Genomic DNA, 17,290 nt, shown 5'->3' with positions numbered 1-17,290 from the left:
AAAAGGCAGTTCCCGGCTCCTGGGACTCCCGGTCTGCGGAGGGGAGACAAGTAGGTCCTTATTTTTTTGTTGTTGTTGTTGCAGCGAGGGAGAGCGAGCGAGGGAGAGAACCCTCCCGGTAAAGTCCTTCCCGACACTAAAATAGAAACAAAAGCCGGCGCGGGGCTGCGCGGAGCGGCCGCCCTGGCCCTCACTCACACCCCCGCGGGCCCTGGCTGCGCCCCGGCCCGGCTGCGCGCTCCGCGGACGGCGCTGGGGCGAGGGCTGCTCATGGCTAAAGGAGCCGGAGTGGAAACGGTTAGATCTTGTCCTGATCTCTGTAAAACTGTGACTATCTCACATGTCCTTCCTGCTCTGATCCGCCCGCTAATGAGCCAAGCCCCCTTGATTGCTGATTTTACGCGTTTCAGACCAATTGTGGATCTGCATAGGCGTGGTTTTGACAGCTCCGGCCAAGCTCCGGGGCGCGGGGAGGGGGGGGGGTAAGGGGGGGGGGAGGCGGCGGAGGGAGGGAGGAAAGGAAGAAGGGAAAAAAAAAAAAAAGGAAAAAAAAAATAAAGAAGAAGGTGTCGGAAGCATCGGCAGTAAGAAAACATGTCAACAGAATAAAATATTAACCAATGACAGAGAAAAGTGCTCGAAATCCCACCCCCGGCTCCTTTCCGCATACCGGGTCAGCCCTGCCTGCGCCGCGGCCGGGGAGCGGCCGCCGCCGGTGCGGGGAGAGCGCGGAGCCACCTCGGCGGAGCGGGGAGCGGTGCCCGGCTCCGCCCGGCCCGGAGCCCCGGGGGGACGGGGGGGGGCAAAGGGTCCCCCGCCGGTTTGTGCGGGGGCGGCGGGCCGGGGAGGAGGGGGGGAGAAGCCGGAGAAGGGGGGGGGGGAGGTCGGCGGCTGCCGTCTTACGACAGATCCTGGCGAGCGGATCGAGGTGGGGCGCGCCCCGCCCGCCGTTCCGCGTCCCGCCGCGCAATGCCGCGTAGCCCCGACGGGGCGGTCGCCGGGAGCGCGGCCCGGTGGAGAGTTTGCGGGTTGCGGCCGGCGGCGAGGCCCCGAGTGGCGATTTCCAGCGCGGGTGAGTCGCTCCCTGCCGTCGCCCTCTCCCCCCTCCCCCCCCCAACCCCTCCTCCGCCCTGCCGGCAGCTGCCCCGACCGGGGGTGGGTGGGGGGGGGGGGTAGTGGTGGTGGGGGAGACGGTGGGGGTCCCGCCCGTAGCGCCGCGCCCACGGCGGAGGCGCAGACCCCGCCGTCGGGTGAACGGCCGGGGGCCGTCGCGGCTGTGGCCGGCCGGAGGGACTGTTTACCCGGGGGGGGGAGGCAGATAAGGAGGAGTGGGGGGGGGGGGGGGGACGGGGACACGCCGGGGCTGTTTGCAGAGGGATTAGGGCCGGTCCCGCCGCGCCGGGGCCTGGGGGGGGGGGGAGTGGGGAGGAGGCGGGCGGGGGGCGCGGTGGGTGTCCCCGCGGAGAGGTCGGTTTGGAGATCTGCGCTGATTAAGTGAGGGCCGCGGTGGCTGAAGAGGGCCCTGGCGCCAGGCGGCTGAGCCCTCACAATAAAGACCCGTCTCTTGTCACTTCATATTTACCCCCAAATCTTCAAAAAGCGCCCTGCCATCCTTCCAAGGCTCCTGCCCGCGCCGCCTGCGCTGCGGCCAGGCGGGGGGGGGGAAGACAACGGCCCCCTCTTCTGCCCCCCCCCCCCCCCCCGGCCTGCCTCCCTCCGCCTGGCCGCGTTTCGCGGTTGCCCCGCGCAGGGTGGGACGTAGGGACCCCCGGGTCCCCCCCTCTCCACCCCGACCTCTCCTCTTTATACCCCCCCCGATCCGCTTTCTCCCGGTTCATCCTGCCGATGGAGAGCCCTGCCCGCTGCCCCCCCCCCCCCCCGGGCTCTTCCCGGAGGAGTCCACAACCTGCCCGTGTCCCGCGGCAGGTTCACCTCTGCCTGCGCTGCCCGGCCCGACGGGGCGGACGCAGTGCGTGTGTGTGTGTGTCCCCCACCCCCGGGACTGTCCCGGGCGGCGGGGCCGGGAGGGAGGGGGGGGGGGGGGGGGTTGTCCCGCTGACCATTGAACGGGGAGAGGGGACTGAAATTTAGACCCGATTTGGACTTTGCTTCCTCGCCACCGTGGAAAACTGCTGACGGCAGCTTTGGCAAAAATGGGGCTTGCTTTTTTTTTTTTTTTTTTTAAATAAAATTCCCCCTCACAAAGCAAAACCGGAGCCTTTCATTGCCCCGGGGCGGCATCGCCCCACGCCGGGGGCGGCTCTCCCGCAGCCACCTCGCCCGCCGCTCCGCGGGGAGACGCGGGGCCCGGCCCGTCGGGGCCCGGAGGCAGCCGGGTCCCCGGCGAGGAAATCTCGTTTCTCCTCCGGTCCAGGGCCCGGGACCCCCGGCCGTGCCCCCTCCCGCCCCCCCCTCCCCCCGCTGTAACGTCGCAAACGCCCTCGCCTGCAGAATAAAACCGATCCAGAGCAGCCTCGTGTCCCCGACCCTCTGTAGCAGCGCTCGCCGATGGGGCTAACGGGGGGTGGGGGGCTAACGGGGAGCCGGGCACCCACTGCCCGGGGCAGGTCCGGCCGCGACCCCCGGTCCGACGGGCGCGGAGCCGACCCAGGAGCCTGTGCCTATGGACGGGGCGGGCAGCTCCGTGCCCGCGGCCGGGCGAAACCCGGCGTCTCCCCGTCTGTGACCGGGCACTGGGCACGGAGAGATGAGACAGCGGACCCGGAGAGGGTTTTTTTTTTCCTCCCGCCCCGAGGCCAGCCCTGCCCGGGGAATCGGGGACGAGAGGTGTCCCCTCACCATGATTTTCCCAGGGAGGGTTTCCCCGCCTGCCCCAGGACGCTGCAAGCACTCGGGGCCACCGTGCCCGGGTCCCGGGAGCCGTCCTGGCCAGCGGTCCCCGGCCTGGGACGGCGACGGCCGGGCCGTCCCAGGGATCCGTCCCGGGGATCTGTCCCGTCCCGTCCCGTCCCGGTCGCCCCCCGCGCCCCACCCGCTCCGCGGCGCGGCCCCGCTCTCTCTTCCCCTTTCATCTCTGCCCATCTCCACTCATCATCCCTTTTCTATTTTAGCCGGTAGACTTAGGCCTTGGCGCAGGCCGTTTAAGACCTGTCAAAGTCCTTCATATTTCCCTCATGTCACATGGACCTTTCGCTCCCTTCCCCGCGCCATGCGAGGGCCGTAATTTGGATCTGTGAGCTGGTGAGCAAATGCAATTTGCTCTTCTCCATCGCTGTGTTGTCTCCGTGACCCCAGCCAGCAGGACGGCTGGTGTCCTGTCCGGGGCACTTACACAAATTGCGGGTGATTGATGAAAAATAACAATTCTCACAAGCAGCCGGGCCTCCGCCTTCCCCTCCTCCCGGCTCCACCGGCCTGCGGCGGCCCCGCACCCCGGGGAGCGCTCCCCCCCCCCCGACGGGGCTGCGCGGGGAGCACCGGCCGCGGGCGCTCCGGATCCGGGAGAAAGGGATTTTCCTTGTGCCGAGGGCGAGCCGTCGGGCCCCCCCCCTTCCCGGCCCTGATGCCACGGCGAGGGGACTCCTCCGGGCGCTCGGGGAGGGCGGCTCGGCGGGGAGCTCCCTCCGCCCCGGCAGGAGCCCTTCGGCCCGATGGGTGCCGGGCTCCCGAGGGACTCGGCGGCCCCCTCCGGTCCCGGGGGTCGTCCGTTCCCCCCCCTCCCCCCGCCCTGGCCCGGCCTGGCCACCCCACCGCAGCTGGGCCGTGGGGCAGGCGGGGAGGGGGCGAGGGGCGGCCCCGCAGCCGCGACGGCTTCCTCGGCCCCGCTTCTCCCGCTCCACCTGGAGAGGAAAATAAACCCACGTGTAACGAAACCGCCCTCGTTTGCTCTCACCCACCCGGGGTGCCGCATCTCCCCTCACACCGCTCGGCAGGGTGGGAATCCCCTTACCCCCGGGAGATCCCGGGAAAACGCCTCTTCCCCCCTTTACCCCCCCCTCGGGGCTCCGGTGCCCGTCGGGGGGGGGGCGGGAGGGGCCGCGCTGCGCGGCAGCAGCTGCCCGGGATATGTCGTGCGGCGGGGCCCGCCTGATGCACTTTAATCGACAGCGACCGAGAGAGATGCTCGACCCGACGCCAGCCCCGGTGCCGCCGTCCTCCCTCCTCCCTCCTCCCGCTGCGCGGCCGCGGGACCTGCGCGCCCCGTCGAGGGGAAACCCGAGGAGCCCGGCCAGCGCGGCAGCCCCAGGGCTGCCCCCCCCCCCGCCTCCCCGAGCTCCCCCTGCCCTCCGACTGTTTAGATTTCTCTCCAGTTTTAAAGAAAATATTTCCAGTAATCCAGATTTCTGGAAAATAACAACAGGCGGGGAGACGCAGACACAAACGCCGCTGAAGTTTATGCAGAGTTTGAACAATTTATAAACACATTTTCCAGCCTGTTTGTCAGGGCGGGAGGCGAGTGACCCCGGCCCGGCCGGGCGGCCCCTGCGCACCCCGCGCTGGAGATGTATATATATAAAAAAAAAAAAAAAATTTTTTTTTTTTTTTTAATTGCGGAGCGTCCTCCCTGCGCGGGGGCGGAATGACACCCACCCCCCTCCGGTCCCGTCCGGCTCCCCCCCCCCCCCCTCCCGGGGCTGCCCGGCTCCCCACGTCGGGGCCCGGCTCCTCGCAGGCACCGAGCCCGCTGCCTTAAAAGGAGACGGGAGCCCCGACCGGGACCGAGCCGAGCGGGGGGGACCGCGGTCTGAAACCCGAGCTGGCACCGCGGGGGGCGGGCGGGGACGGGGATGGAGCAGGAGGGCGGTGGAGAAGCGTGTGGGGGGGGGGATCATGCAAATCCCTCTGTTTAAAAAACTTCCATTTGAGAAAGTGTGTCACATCCCGGCGCGGGCGTGTAATCCCCGGGTTAATGGCATTACCGCCGCCTCATCGCCGTCATGGGTTGGGGCCGGGGGCGAGCAGCCCCCCACCCCCCCCCCCCGCCGCCACGCGTGACCGCGGCTCGGCTTCCACGGGGAAACGGAGCCGCTGAGCGTCCCCCCCCCCAGCCCGCTCCGTCGGGGCACCCCACGCCGGAACCCCGGTGGTCGGTGTGGGCTCTTCCCCGGGCCCCTCGATCCCCTCCCCAACCTGGGCAGAGCAGCCCCCAGCCCCATGGGGGGTCACCCAGCCCACCCAGCCCCTCAGCAAGGGGGGGGGGGGGGCTGCACCTCCCCAAACCCCTTTCTCTCTGTTTGGGGCCAGGAGTTTGGCAGAAGTTACGGCATCAAAGGTAGGGGGGAGTGAAACACCCCGGGGGGAGTGAAACAGCTGCTGGGGGCTCACATCTCGGCCTGGGTGCTTCAGGCAGGATCTGGGAACACGTTTGAAATCGCATCTAAAGCAGGATCTGACGCCGCTGTTCCCCGCGTCACGTGAGTTGTGGTTTTGGTCTAGGTTTGACTTTTAGGATTGCAGAAAATCACCGTCTCGCGTTTATAGGAGAGTGCATTTCACTGCTGAGAAAATAAAAAGAGCCAGAATAAATCATGAGCTGGTCATGGGCAGGAATAACGCTTTCTTACTGCACCTGTCCGGTTCGTGGGTGTTTCATCATGTACGAATTTGACGTACACCCAGCACTGCACAGAAGGGCCAACTCTCATCGTTTTTATTCACGTTTCCTCAAAAACCCAGCGCTCCTCTGAGCCGCTCTCTGCCAGAGGCACCGAAAGGTGGACCAGGGCTCTGCAGACAGGACAGACCCTTCCCATCTTTTAACTTTTAAAATAAGTCTGCAAACTCAAAACTGCCGTGGGACGATGCCCCATCACGGCCCTAGCTCCAGCACCACGCCTGGTGAGGTGCCTGGGCACCTCTGCGCTGCGTTTCATTTTCTCACTGCCCAGCTTTTTCCTCGCTTCTCTGTAGGTGCTGGGCTCTTGCACCGACCACCCCGAGGGATTTGGGGGGGTCTCGGTACGGGCATGCGGTGAGCACGGCAAAACCTCCCGCCCTGAAGTGCCTCCTCTCCCATCTCCTCGCCCGTGTGCTCTCTGCGGTGCCGGCAGATTGCTCTCCAGGCGTGTTTTCCATGGATACCTCAACGGAGGCAGCACCAAATAACAAGTAAATAACAGCCCTGACGCCGGGCTGCCGGCACAAAGCAAGCAATTGCCCTTCGTGCAGGTCACTAATCTCTTGACACACGGTCTTTGAGACCTGGGCCACGGGAAGGGAGGCTGAAAGGGAAGAAAAGATAGTGGGGACAATGGCAGGGCCGCCGGCCGGCTAATAACCCCTCTCCCGGCTTTGTCTGGGTACACTCAGCGCTATGCTGGGATCAATTCATGTCAGCAGAAAAAACCACACTCCCGCACCGCAAAGGGGCCGGTGTCTGCCCCTGCCATGGGTGCCCCGCGAGGATCCCGGCTCGCTGGGCTAAGCGCAGAGCTCGAGACGCCGCAGGTATTAATAGCCCCCATTTTGTAGCCAGCACTAATTCCCTCCCGTGTTTGCCCCTCCACGCTGAAACAAACCCTTCACTTGATCCGTTTGTCCTCTCCGTTTGCCATCTGTCTTTCCATCCTTCAAATCTCACCTTAAAAAACAGTGCCTCTTGAGCAAATCCTCCCCGCCGTCCCCGCGCGCCGTCTCGCCTGGCGCAGGCCCGACACTACAAGCGCTCATTGAAGTGAAGGGATTTGAGAGCGCGCAGGACACGGCGGGATTAAGGCCACAGATTGCGCTCCCCGGGCCGCACCGTGCCTTGCAGAGCAAAGCCCCAGCCCCGCGGCTCTGCCTGCCTGGTGCCGCCAGCCCCGAGCCCAGGGCTCTTCTGCTCCCTCCGCTCGGCGGCTTTTCCTTCGCACCGGCGACGCGGGGCTCTGCCGTGCCGGCCGGCGCGTGGCCGCCACCGTCCCTCTGCCCTTCGCGTGCCGGCGGGATGGAGGGAAGGAAGCACCTGAGCCGACCTCTCCGGATGCCTCCGGGTACCTTCCTCTGCAGACGGCAGCAGGAGAGGTCACCTCCCGAGCCCTGGCGAGGAGGGACGGGGTGTTTCATGCGGGGGCTGCCGGGGGCTGCTGTTTGCACAGATGCGGCGGGTGCCGTCCCGCACCACCCAGAGGCAGCATCTGCGGGGCGGCCCCGGCCAAGCCCGTGAATCAAGCGCACATCAAAGCACCGGCAGCGCGAGCACTAACAACCCTGGCAGCCGGCTCGGAGCGGACAGTGCCTGCGCAGATGTTCGGCAGCAGCTTTCTCAATTACGAAGAGCAGCAGAATTTACCAGAAAAGCCAGGGAAGGGAAGGAGTCTTGGCCGGTGGAGGGGCCGCAGCAAAAAGCCCACGCATCCCTTGCAGCTTCACGGGCCGGGTCAGACCAGCACCTCACTGCCTGCCTCCGTTTTAGCACCGGTATTACATTATCCCACGTTCCCCTGCAACCCTTGCTGTGGGGGTCACCTGCTCCCATCAAAATCTTGGTCGTCTTTAGAGAGACCCCACCTTGCAGGGCTCCATGGGCGTAGAGGAGAGCTCAGACATAACTGCATCTCATCCAAACCTTTGGAGCCGGTGAGATTCCTCCTGGAAAAGAAACCCACGTGATTTCAAAGCCAATCGCGTGACCTACGGCCGGGTGACGCCTGGTGTTTTTTGGTTGAGCCTGGCAAGGGCAGCCCTGATCCTGCCCAGCTCCCACCGTCACTGTGAACTACCAGGAGCAGGAATCCCATGGTCCGGCCAGCCGCCCGGCTGGGACAACGGCATCACTCCCACATGACGGCTGGACTTTCCCCTTTTGACAGCAAAAGGCGCAAAATTCAATGTACCTCCAGAGGTGGCTGCAACGCAGACACCCTTCGTGTGGGAGGAGAGGCAGTGGGACGTGCCTGGTCCCCCTTGCCCGTCCCTCCCATGGAGGGATTCGGGGGAGAGGGTGCGAGGTGGGGTGGGGAGGGAGGGAACGGGGCCGGCTCTTCGCCCGGGGCTGCAGGTGCCCGCTTCTGGTTTTCTGCTTGAACGAAGCCGCTGGTCTAAACGTGGCTTGTAACCTTCAGCCCCCAGCAAAGCCTTGCCAAAGTCCTTTCCCCAGGTTGTTCAAAAACGAACGCGCTCGCCCATCGTTTCCACCAGGGACTGTCAGGAACGGCACATCGCAGGGGCCGGTGAAACGCCGCGGTGCCGGGCCGGCGAGCCTTCCTCGCTGGGGGACACAGAGACACTTGTGTTCCCTCCAAAACACGTCAGTGGGTCCCCGTCCCCCCGACCCCGAGGTGTATTTAAGTGAAAACACGATGGGTTCTTCCCCCATCCTGCTTCCCACGGTGCGGAGCGGGAGCAGAGCCCCAGGAGCCGGCACTTCTTACCTTCCCAGAGAAGGGGCCGGAGGGAGAGGGGCTGGGGCGGGAGCAGGATTAGTGCCCAGCTGGCACTGGGCCGCTGCGCGGGCACGGCCGGCACCGGCCTTTTATTGCCGTCCTATAATAATATTGTAAATACTCACTGGGAAGTAATTACATCCTATAAAAGAAGCAGCAGTCTGTGGCTTGAGCCAGGACTGGTTCATGACACTCGTTTTGAAGAGACGTTTCATGTCTTGTTTATAGATTAGATTTTAACCTGACAACCTTTTAACATTGTATTAAATTAGAAATTAACTTCGTATGACTGCTCACCGTATAATTGACCTACTGATAGGCTGAGTGCTAGAGAATATTTAAGATACCTTTCAGACAGCAAAGTTCCCAAGAAAATTCAGAGCCTCCTCCTTGATCTAGACCAGGGCTTTGCTATTAATTAGTATTTATGGTCAGGTGGCAGGAGTGCTTCCCGCGGAGGGAGGGCTGCCAGGGAGCAGCATCCCTGCTGTGCCGTGCTCATCCCTGGGAACACGGTGAAACCCAATGGGACGGAGGGAAGGAGGCAGAGGGGACAGGGAAGGCTGCAAGCCCCCGACCCTGCCCGCTGTGGTGACCATCCAGCGAGGCCGGTGGTCACCCTCCTGTGGTCGCCTCAGAGCTGCTGGGAGATGAACCTGTCAGGGATGGAGCTGCCACTTTCGAGAGCGCCGGATCCTGCAAGGCGCTGAGTGCACGCTGGGAATTGCTGAGCATCAGTAGTTCCCAGCAATAGCCGGGAGCCCTGCAGGACTCGGTTCACGGGACCTTTGCCACCGGTGCAGGCGCAGGACACTGGCTGGTGTGGGGCAGGAACAGGGAGGAAAGGCTCCGGGGCCAGAGGAACGGTCCTGGTCCACGGCACACGCAGGCAGCTTACCTTGGCCCGCTCGGATGGCGCCCATGCCCGTGACCTGCCTGCAACCTGCACGGGGCCGTCAGTGTTTTAGTGTAATTTCCTGCAGTAGAAATTCCCAAGAAAGGCAAAAAATTCAGCCTGGGAACTCACCGACGGATGCACAGCTTCAAATTACATCTGAGCCCAGTGAGGGACAGGGTGGCAACTGATGGGACAGTATCAATGCCCAGACGCAGCCAGGAATGGCCGTGTGTCCCGAAGGCTGGGGCAACGTGTGGGACATCCCCCAGGCCATGTCCTGCACCGGGAAACACCGGCTCCAGCCCCAACCCTGGCACCGCGTGGGACAGGGGAGGCAGCGACCCTGCCACGTCCGTGCTCCAGCTCCGGAGCTGGTGGCTTGTATCCCCGCTACGACCTGCCCTTTGCTTTCACCAGGGTAAAGGCATTTTCTGGTATAATTGAAACCTGCTCCCAACACGTGCGGGAGGCGGGAGCACTGAGCAGGAACAAGCCCAGTAACATCGGCCAAAGGAGGTTTTACCCTGTCGGGTCGGGAGGACTCTTCAATACAACCCTTGTATTCAATTAACGTTAAGGAACAGCATGAGATTAAATGGCCCCAGCGCTGTCTTATGAAAGGCTTAGAACATGCTTACAAACAGCTTTGCATAACATGGGGCCACCGGCAGAGACCCCCCCGCACGTGCACTCGCTGCTTTGCCCCTTGTTTTGGCTGCGAAGCCGCTTGGGGACGCGGCCGGTACCTCTGCCGGCGCGGCAGGGCCCTGCCTGCACCCTGCGCGGCTCAGGCAGCCCGATGCAGGGAGCGAGGCAGCCCCCCTCTCTGGGGGGTGTCAGCCCAACCTTCATCCTCAGCCTCTTCATTTGCCCCCCCCCCCGCAGCCAGCCTCGCCAGCCGTGTCCCATTTTGCCCAGTTCATGGCTTTTTCTGGCCGAGCAGCACAGACATCTCCCCCTCCCAGCACTGGCAGGGCTGCAGGAATGCAGCACCTTCATCTCCTAGTCCCTTCTGCCTGCGGCTGAAGGTGCCGAAGGAGACGAAAACCAAGGGCGAAGACCCAGCCGACACTGGGGCAGCCAAATGGTTTTATACCAGAGCGAGAGCGGGGTGACGGCGGGACGAGAAGCGCTGCCTGGCTGTGCCGCAGCTCCCGGGCAGGGACAGGTGAGGGACACAGCCGAAGACTCTCGGCTCCAGCTAATTCTGTTCTCACCAGCTCTGCTCCTACAAACGGAGAGCAGGGCGCTCCGAGAGGGGGTTCGTGCAGTTCCTAGGACAGAGACGCTGCCGCCGCAGACACATGCTTGTCCCGGTGCCTTTTCCATCTGTGAAACAGGCCAAGCAGTGGATTCAATTATTTTTTTCCTAGCACATAAGCCACTAATCATTTATTGCATTAAAACCCCCCTCATCTCTACAACTTTTGTTCCTGTTTTATCCAATTAAAACTTGGGGGGGGGGGGGGAAGTTTCATTTTCTCTTTTTGCAATCACAAAGAGCCGATCTCAGCTCCATTGACTCGCTAATTGTAAGCACTCAAATGGTTGGGTTTAAAGTTACACTTAGCAGCTGTGAAACATTAGGGTGAAGTGATTACAACCTACTGGAGGATACCGAACATTTTTACAATATCTCAGGAGCATAAGGGAAAGACAACAGGAAATGGCGCAAACTTTCCTACCCTGCACAGCAACAAGCCGGAGCAAAGAAGTGAGAAAATAAATGTAGAGACGCGGCGCAGACGCTGTTTGGATCCTCAAAAAGTGACTTAGGAAGCCCCGGTGAAAGCACCGTGGGTTTACCCCCATGCTCGGGGGGGGCAGAGAGGAGGGGGAGCAACGTTCAGGGATTTCACAGCTCCACTTTGCAGCAAAACCCTGCTCCGGGCTCTCTCTTGAGGAAGGAGGACAGAGATCTTGGCGGTATTTTGCCCTCGGTCGGTTCCCCTCGCTGGCTTGCCTTCTCCCAGCCTCGTCGCCAGCAAACTTCGTTCTCAGGCTGGCTAACGCCGCTCGGGGCAGGACAACCAGAAGCCGTCCCCTCGCAGGGATGGGTGCCAGGATGGCGTTTACTGGCTTTGCTCGGGCAGAGCACCGTGCTCCGTTGGGGCTCGTCAGCGCCGAGCTTCGCCGGCAAAGCAAACGAAGCCCGAGCCCCGCATGCTCTGCGAAGCGCCGGGAAACACCAGCCTCGCTGGTTATGCCCAGGCCCTGGCCTGGCTCTGAGATTTGATTTCATTTGAACTCCAAGCTGTCGCATTTGGAGAACCTTTGACTTTCCACTTCTTTTCAAACAGCAAAACATTCCCTTCCCATGATTTAAGCACGCTACACGCGTGTGTTTATTACAGAGACCAGGGTAGGATAAGAAAGCAGTATTTCATGTTAATTCATGAAATCTGAACTCAACTTTTAATAGAAGAGCTCCACTTTATGCACAGAGTGATATACAGTCCGCCCTGCTTTAAATGAGACGTTTTGCCTTTTGAACTCAGCAGGAGGCCGCTGCTTACTACTACTGGAAACAGTTTAAAAACCTGCAAGTCCGGCATGTCTTTTGGGCTCTTTTCAAGCCAGTGGTTTATATCATGGCACAACATTCTTGCTGGGCTGCCTGCGACCGCCTGCTAGCCTCTGCGTTTCAAAATCCATCGTTTCAGAAACTCACCTGGATTATTTCCACAACAATGCGAGACACTCGTCCGAAATCCTGCGAAGACCACGAGCCTCTGGCTATTTTTGCTTTAAGTGGCGTTCGGATCAGGTCCCTAGATTGAAAACCTCGTTGCATTAAAGTCAAGGGCTAACCTCCCTTCGGAGCAGCTCCTAGACACCACCAAGGAGCAGGAATATTCTCACCTGGTGCCCGAAAAGACTATCGCTGCTGAGATTAAGGTGGAGGGAAGGTGGTGTTCCAGCAAAGCCCGTGGCACCCAGTTGAAATGGGGGGCTTTTACATGTACGCTAAAGGCAGGGGGCCATCGGTGGGAGGCATGCACCGCAGGGATGTGTCGAATCAGACCCTATAGAGTTATTGTTGAATCAGACCCTATAGAGTTATTGTTGCAACACACTTGGTTTTCACCGGCTCACTGAAGAGCTGGAACTTGCTGGTCATCTGTGAAAGTATCAAATTAAAGTTAAATTAGCCACCTCATAGCAGTGCTTTTTTTTTTTTTTTTTTAAGCTCTAGGCTTTCTTAACAGTTTGGCTATGGGGCTATCAACAGCGGGGAATTTAGGACATTCTTTTCAATGAACCAGACTGAAAATATTTTGGTACAGCCCCAGTTTGTAGTCCCCCGTCCCCCCCCCCCCCCCCCCTTTAAACAAAACATCCTGATTCAAAGGAGCTTCTTGCAGACTGGGAATTTCCACATGGCCGTATTGCAGCACTTATAAAAAGTGATTTAATGCCTGCCAACAACAAATACATTTCCAATGACACCATTCTGCGTTATGCGCTATCCTACTTTGCGTGTTCAGTAAGAACCAGCAACCAAGCTGTCCGAGGCAGGAGGGAGAAGAGCGGTTGCCTTCCTTTGCAAGAACTTTGTCCCTTACGGCCGCTCCTTGGAAAGCCTGAAAGGAAACAAGCATCACGGTGACAACACAATCCCTTCTGTATGTGTTAATCTGGATTTTGTTTGAACTTTTGGAGCTGACCTTGGCTTGAACTGTGTTAAAAATCCTGACTGGTGTGGACTGACTTGACCCTGCGGTCCCATTTGTCCGCAGCGCCAGCCCTACCCTCAGCCCCTTACTTCAAGCCATTATTTTACAGACATAAAAGAAACATAGCATTACGGCAGATATAGCCAGCGGGCCGGAGCTGTGAGTACTTACTTACAGGCAAACTCTCCTCTGATTTCATCCCAAGGAAATTTTTTTTTTGCTTGAGAAAGGACTGACTGAAAACCAAGCAAGAAACTGAAATTATTGCTGCAGACTCTCAGTTTTTATTAGTGGTTTCCAAGCCTGAAGAGAGAGAGAGAAAAAAAAACCCAATAGCTTCTGAGATCTGAGTCGTGGCGTTACAGCTAAAAACAAAAAAAATCAAATCCAAGACTGAATTTGGTATTTGGTGTTTGGGGATAGAGTAGGAAGAGGGTGGTCAGTTCTGCATCGCTCAGTGTGGCTGGTTTAAGCTGTAAGAGTGCGAAAAGATTTGTGGGTTTAGATAGTTTCCTCTCATTGCCATGACTCAAACGGCTTCTATTAAAAACAAGTAGTGGGAAGGAAATTTCGTAAGCTGACAGCCCCATCTCACTCTCTGCTTCTTGACACAAGTTGGCCGAGATATAGGAATTCATGTGGTTACTATGTGTGAGCCCATGACTATTTTATCAGCAGAGTTATGCGGTGCTAGTTTTGACTGCGCACGTTCAGTAGGGTATATAGGCTCAGGCTGCTATACGGGTTCTGCAAAATCCTACAACACAAAAGATGTAGGTGGGCGTCTCTGCTGCCTGGTCCTCGTCCCACCGAAATCACTGGGATGAACATGTGGGGCCCCAACCAATGCAAGGAGCTGGAGCTGGGGTCAGACACCCGAACAGAGACGGGTGTTGATTTTCAGAGGCACTAAGCGGGTGCAAGGCACACTGCCTAAGTCTCCCATTTTTAAAAATCCTGCCCTTGCACACAGGGATGAGAAAGCAGGGAGGCAAAAACAAGCTAGACTGGCTGCAAAACATCCACTGATGGCTTTAATTTAAGCCCTCAAGTTCATAAATATGCACATAGTCTGGTCCGGGAAGATACACGAAGCCCATAGCCAGCCCAGTAACACTCCATGAACATTGCCATTTAAGCAGTTTCTTGTTTAACTTAGATTTATTCAATGACACATGCATTTCTGGACAGATATCTGAGTTCCAACGAACAACTTTTATAACCAAATATGAGAAATTTGTGACTGCAGTTAGTCGATTAAGTACGTTTCTAAAATACATGACTAGAAGAAAACCGGAGCGATAGAGAGAATTCTTCCAAAGAACAAAAAGAAACATTTCCATTTGTAATACTCCTGGCATTGATGAGTATCAGTGGGGAAGGAGGGTAGCAAGGAGACGCAACGAGGAAGGAATAATGTTATCAACCCTGTCCACAGAAAGTCTTCCAGTTCCCACTCTCTCCAGTTCATTCGTTAATGCTCGGCACTTTGCGAATGGCAAGAGCTCCTCTGAGTTACGGAGATTCCCTTCATCTCTCAACATGAAAAAGCAGAGAACGGTTGTGAAACCATGTACTTGACCAAAAATGGCTTAGAAATATTTCTCCTCAACCAACCTCTTCCTGAACACAGCGAAAAAAGAAGCCGCAGAGCTATCAGGATTGAAGACGGAGTCTCTTCATATTGCACAGGAACACGAAGTCAAGATTTTGTGAGCATACTTCAGGAAGGTTTACGAGTCATCAATATTTATCAGGGTAATGAGAACCATCCAGCGCAGTGGCGAACTGGCAGGTGACAGACACATCGGGATTGTTTAGGCAGAGAGGCGGCTCGTTACCCTGTCTGGATCTCTCCTTGGATGTTCGGCTAATTTAAGGGAATCCCGTTGGGAAAAGGCTGAGGGGCTGGTTTTCGTTAGTCGGGAGAGGCGATCTGTAGCCATCAAAGTTGCGTGGGATACTGCCACTGGTGGAACCAGAGCTGTTACTGAGCGTCTCTATGCTTCCCTCTCGCTGAAGCTCTGCAATGGGAAGAGAGAGCAGGTCCTGGTTAGCGTTTCAGATAAACCCGGAGTGCCATCAGACGGCCGCTTTATTGACAAATCTGTTTATTGTATCATTGCTCTAACATTTGCTCGTCATCCATCTTTTCTGGGGTGATTTGAGGAATCACTCCAGAGGCATCCCAGCTCCTGGTTCTACTTCTCTGCGGGCTCACAGCTCAGCTGAGCCGAAGCGGAGCTGGACGGAGACGTTACACGCTGCCCAGCAGAGCAGCCCCTTCCCTGGGGACGAGGCCACTGACTCGTGACATGTCAGGACTCGCTAGTAGGGATGCTCACAGCTGAACTGAGCAGGGTGCGAAGGGTACGGTGGCAGATGATGAAACATCTTTCCTCTGCAGCAATGCTGCCGAGATTGTGGGCAACAGGGAGCGGCAGCAACACTGGTTACCAGTGGTGTGTACCAGCGGTGCATAACCGCTGTGATTCTCCACCTTGGGAACACCAGGGACTTTCCACAACCCTTTATCCTGCACAAACGGACATAAATAACTCTGCTTTTTCAAGCCAAAGAGAAAATATCCCCTTTCCTATGTGCCTGAGCTGCGCCTCAAAGCAAAAGAGAAAGCAGGCCCGACTGTGGCTCTCCCTCTCCCGGTCACACACATCCAGACATCTCCCCTCGCTGACCTCCCAAAGCCTTTATGGCTCCCTAATCTCGAAACACGAGGATTTTTGTGTGTGCAGAGCATCGTTTCTAACCGTGGCCTCTCTGTGAGCCACTTGAACCCAACAGTTGACTCAGTGGCAGCGTGCAGGAGTGCCGCTGGGCAGCATCACCCCGGCCAGCACTCAGCGGCGGCATGCAGCGGTGAGATTAGGCAGAGCTCCGTGTACATGACAGGAATCCTCTCCCAGACACGCGGTGACAGGCTACAAGAAATATTCTGACAAGTTGCAACGCACGGCCCCGAGCGCGACTCGGCTGCTTCTGCACAGCCTGCGCTGGAGGGGACGGGATGGGGATGGGAGCTTCGGGCAAATTCCTCTGCTGCCGGAGGGGAAAGAGTAAAAATCCTCTCGTTTGCGGCATGCTGCGGTGTCGTGCACGTAAGGCACAGGGGGCAAACCCCCGGAGGAGACAGGCAGCTTTCCTTGTCCCTGTAGCGGGAGTTTTTGCTTGGATGGGGGTGGGAAGAAGCCGCAGGTGCAGGAGCTGGAGGAGTGGTGCCTGCTTTGCTTTCTGCTAAATATTACCGCACCTCCGCTGTTTGCACACCTCTGCCTCACGCTGGGGTATTTAACCTTTTGTAAAAACCACGACAATCCTTTTGCTGCAACAGGACTCCGTAATAAGGACATATCTATACACAAAGTGCACGGCAAAAGCAGAAAGTCAGTGCTTTGCTAAAACAAAAAGCATCCCGCCCCAGCATCCTCGGACACTGCACAGCTCCCGTTTGCTACCTGGGCACTGCAGAGGTAACAGCCAGGCGAGTGCATGCCTAGCAAAGGAGGGCTCGGGGATTTAATCCTTGGTCGTGGAGGTGACTTGCGACAGAGATAATCTGCCCAGGATGCATGAAAAACAAATCACCAGGAAACCGGTCACCCTATAAGCAGTGATGATAATGACCTCAGCTGTATTAATCATGATTTCTTGCCAGTATTTAGTGAAGGAATGTCCATGTCTAAACCTCTTCATTTTCCTCACATCCTTACTCTCCCATGAGTTCAGGAAGTAAAAACAGTAATTTAAATCAGAAATGAGTGGCGTATCCCACACTAATACTGCGCTTATCCTGTCTGATTTGGGGCTTTTATCTCCCTCTGCACACAGCTGGCTTCGGTTAAACGTCCCACGTCAGAGCTCTCGGGCGCTGGGCAGCCATCGCCCGCGCTGGGCAGGCTGGGGCTCCCCCAAACAGCGTTCGGGCTGCTGAACTCCTCGCGGGGCTACTTCGCTCGCTCGCTCTTTTTAAGCTAGAATTGATTTTCAGGCAAATGTTGTGTTTTCAATAACCGTAGCAAAAGAAGGGAGAGAGGGAAAGAGCGAGGGAGCATTTGCTTCCCTGCGGGCTGTGGCTCCCGCGCGGCCGTTTCTGCCCCTTGGGGCCGAGCGCTGGCCTGCCAGCTCCTGCCTGTCCTTGGCCACGCCGCGTCCCGCCTGTCCTTCGGTGACTTGTACGGGACTGCACGCCCTCCTGGGATGGGATTTGGGGGAATTTGGGCTCGCAGGGTGGCTTTCTGGGGGCTGCGGGATTTCTGCAGCCGGCAGCGCTTGTCACCTCTGCAGGGGACTGCCAGGGGGTGGCACTGCAGAGACTGATGCCAGCCAGGAAAAAGCATGGACAAAAATTCGGGGAGGCAGAGCAGTGGGCACAG

General features: G+C 58.6%; 1 protein-coding gene across 10 annotated transcripts in view; it reads right to left on the bottom strand.

Moving 5' to 3' along the window:
- Positions 1–14,041: 14,041 nt before the first annotated feature.
- BCAS3 (BCAS3 microtubule associated cell migration factor) overlaps positions 14,042–17,290 on the bottom strand; it is a 374,723-nt gene continuing 371,474 nt past the window's right edge. For all 10 annotated transcript variants that reach the window (XM_052803641.1, XM_052803648.1, XM_052803647.1 and 7 more), the window contains one exon: positions 14,042–14,923. In XM_052803641.1, coding sequence (XP_052659601.1) covers positions 14,775–14,923 — 149 coding nt within the window. In that variant the 3' untranslated portion in view covers positions 14,042–14,774. The remainder of the gene's footprint in view (positions 14,924–17,290) is intronic.

The sequence above is a fragment of the Harpia harpyja genome, chromosome 12, assembly GCF_026419915.1.
Source record: "Harpia harpyja isolate bHarHar1 chromosome 12, bHarHar1 primary haplotype, whole genome shotgun sequence".
Taxonomy (NCBI): domain Eukaryota; kingdom Metazoa; phylum Chordata; class Aves; order Accipitriformes; family Accipitridae; genus Harpia; species Harpia harpyja.
Note: the sequence above shows the minus strand (reverse complement) of the source record. Positions and strands in the feature narration are given on the sequence as shown.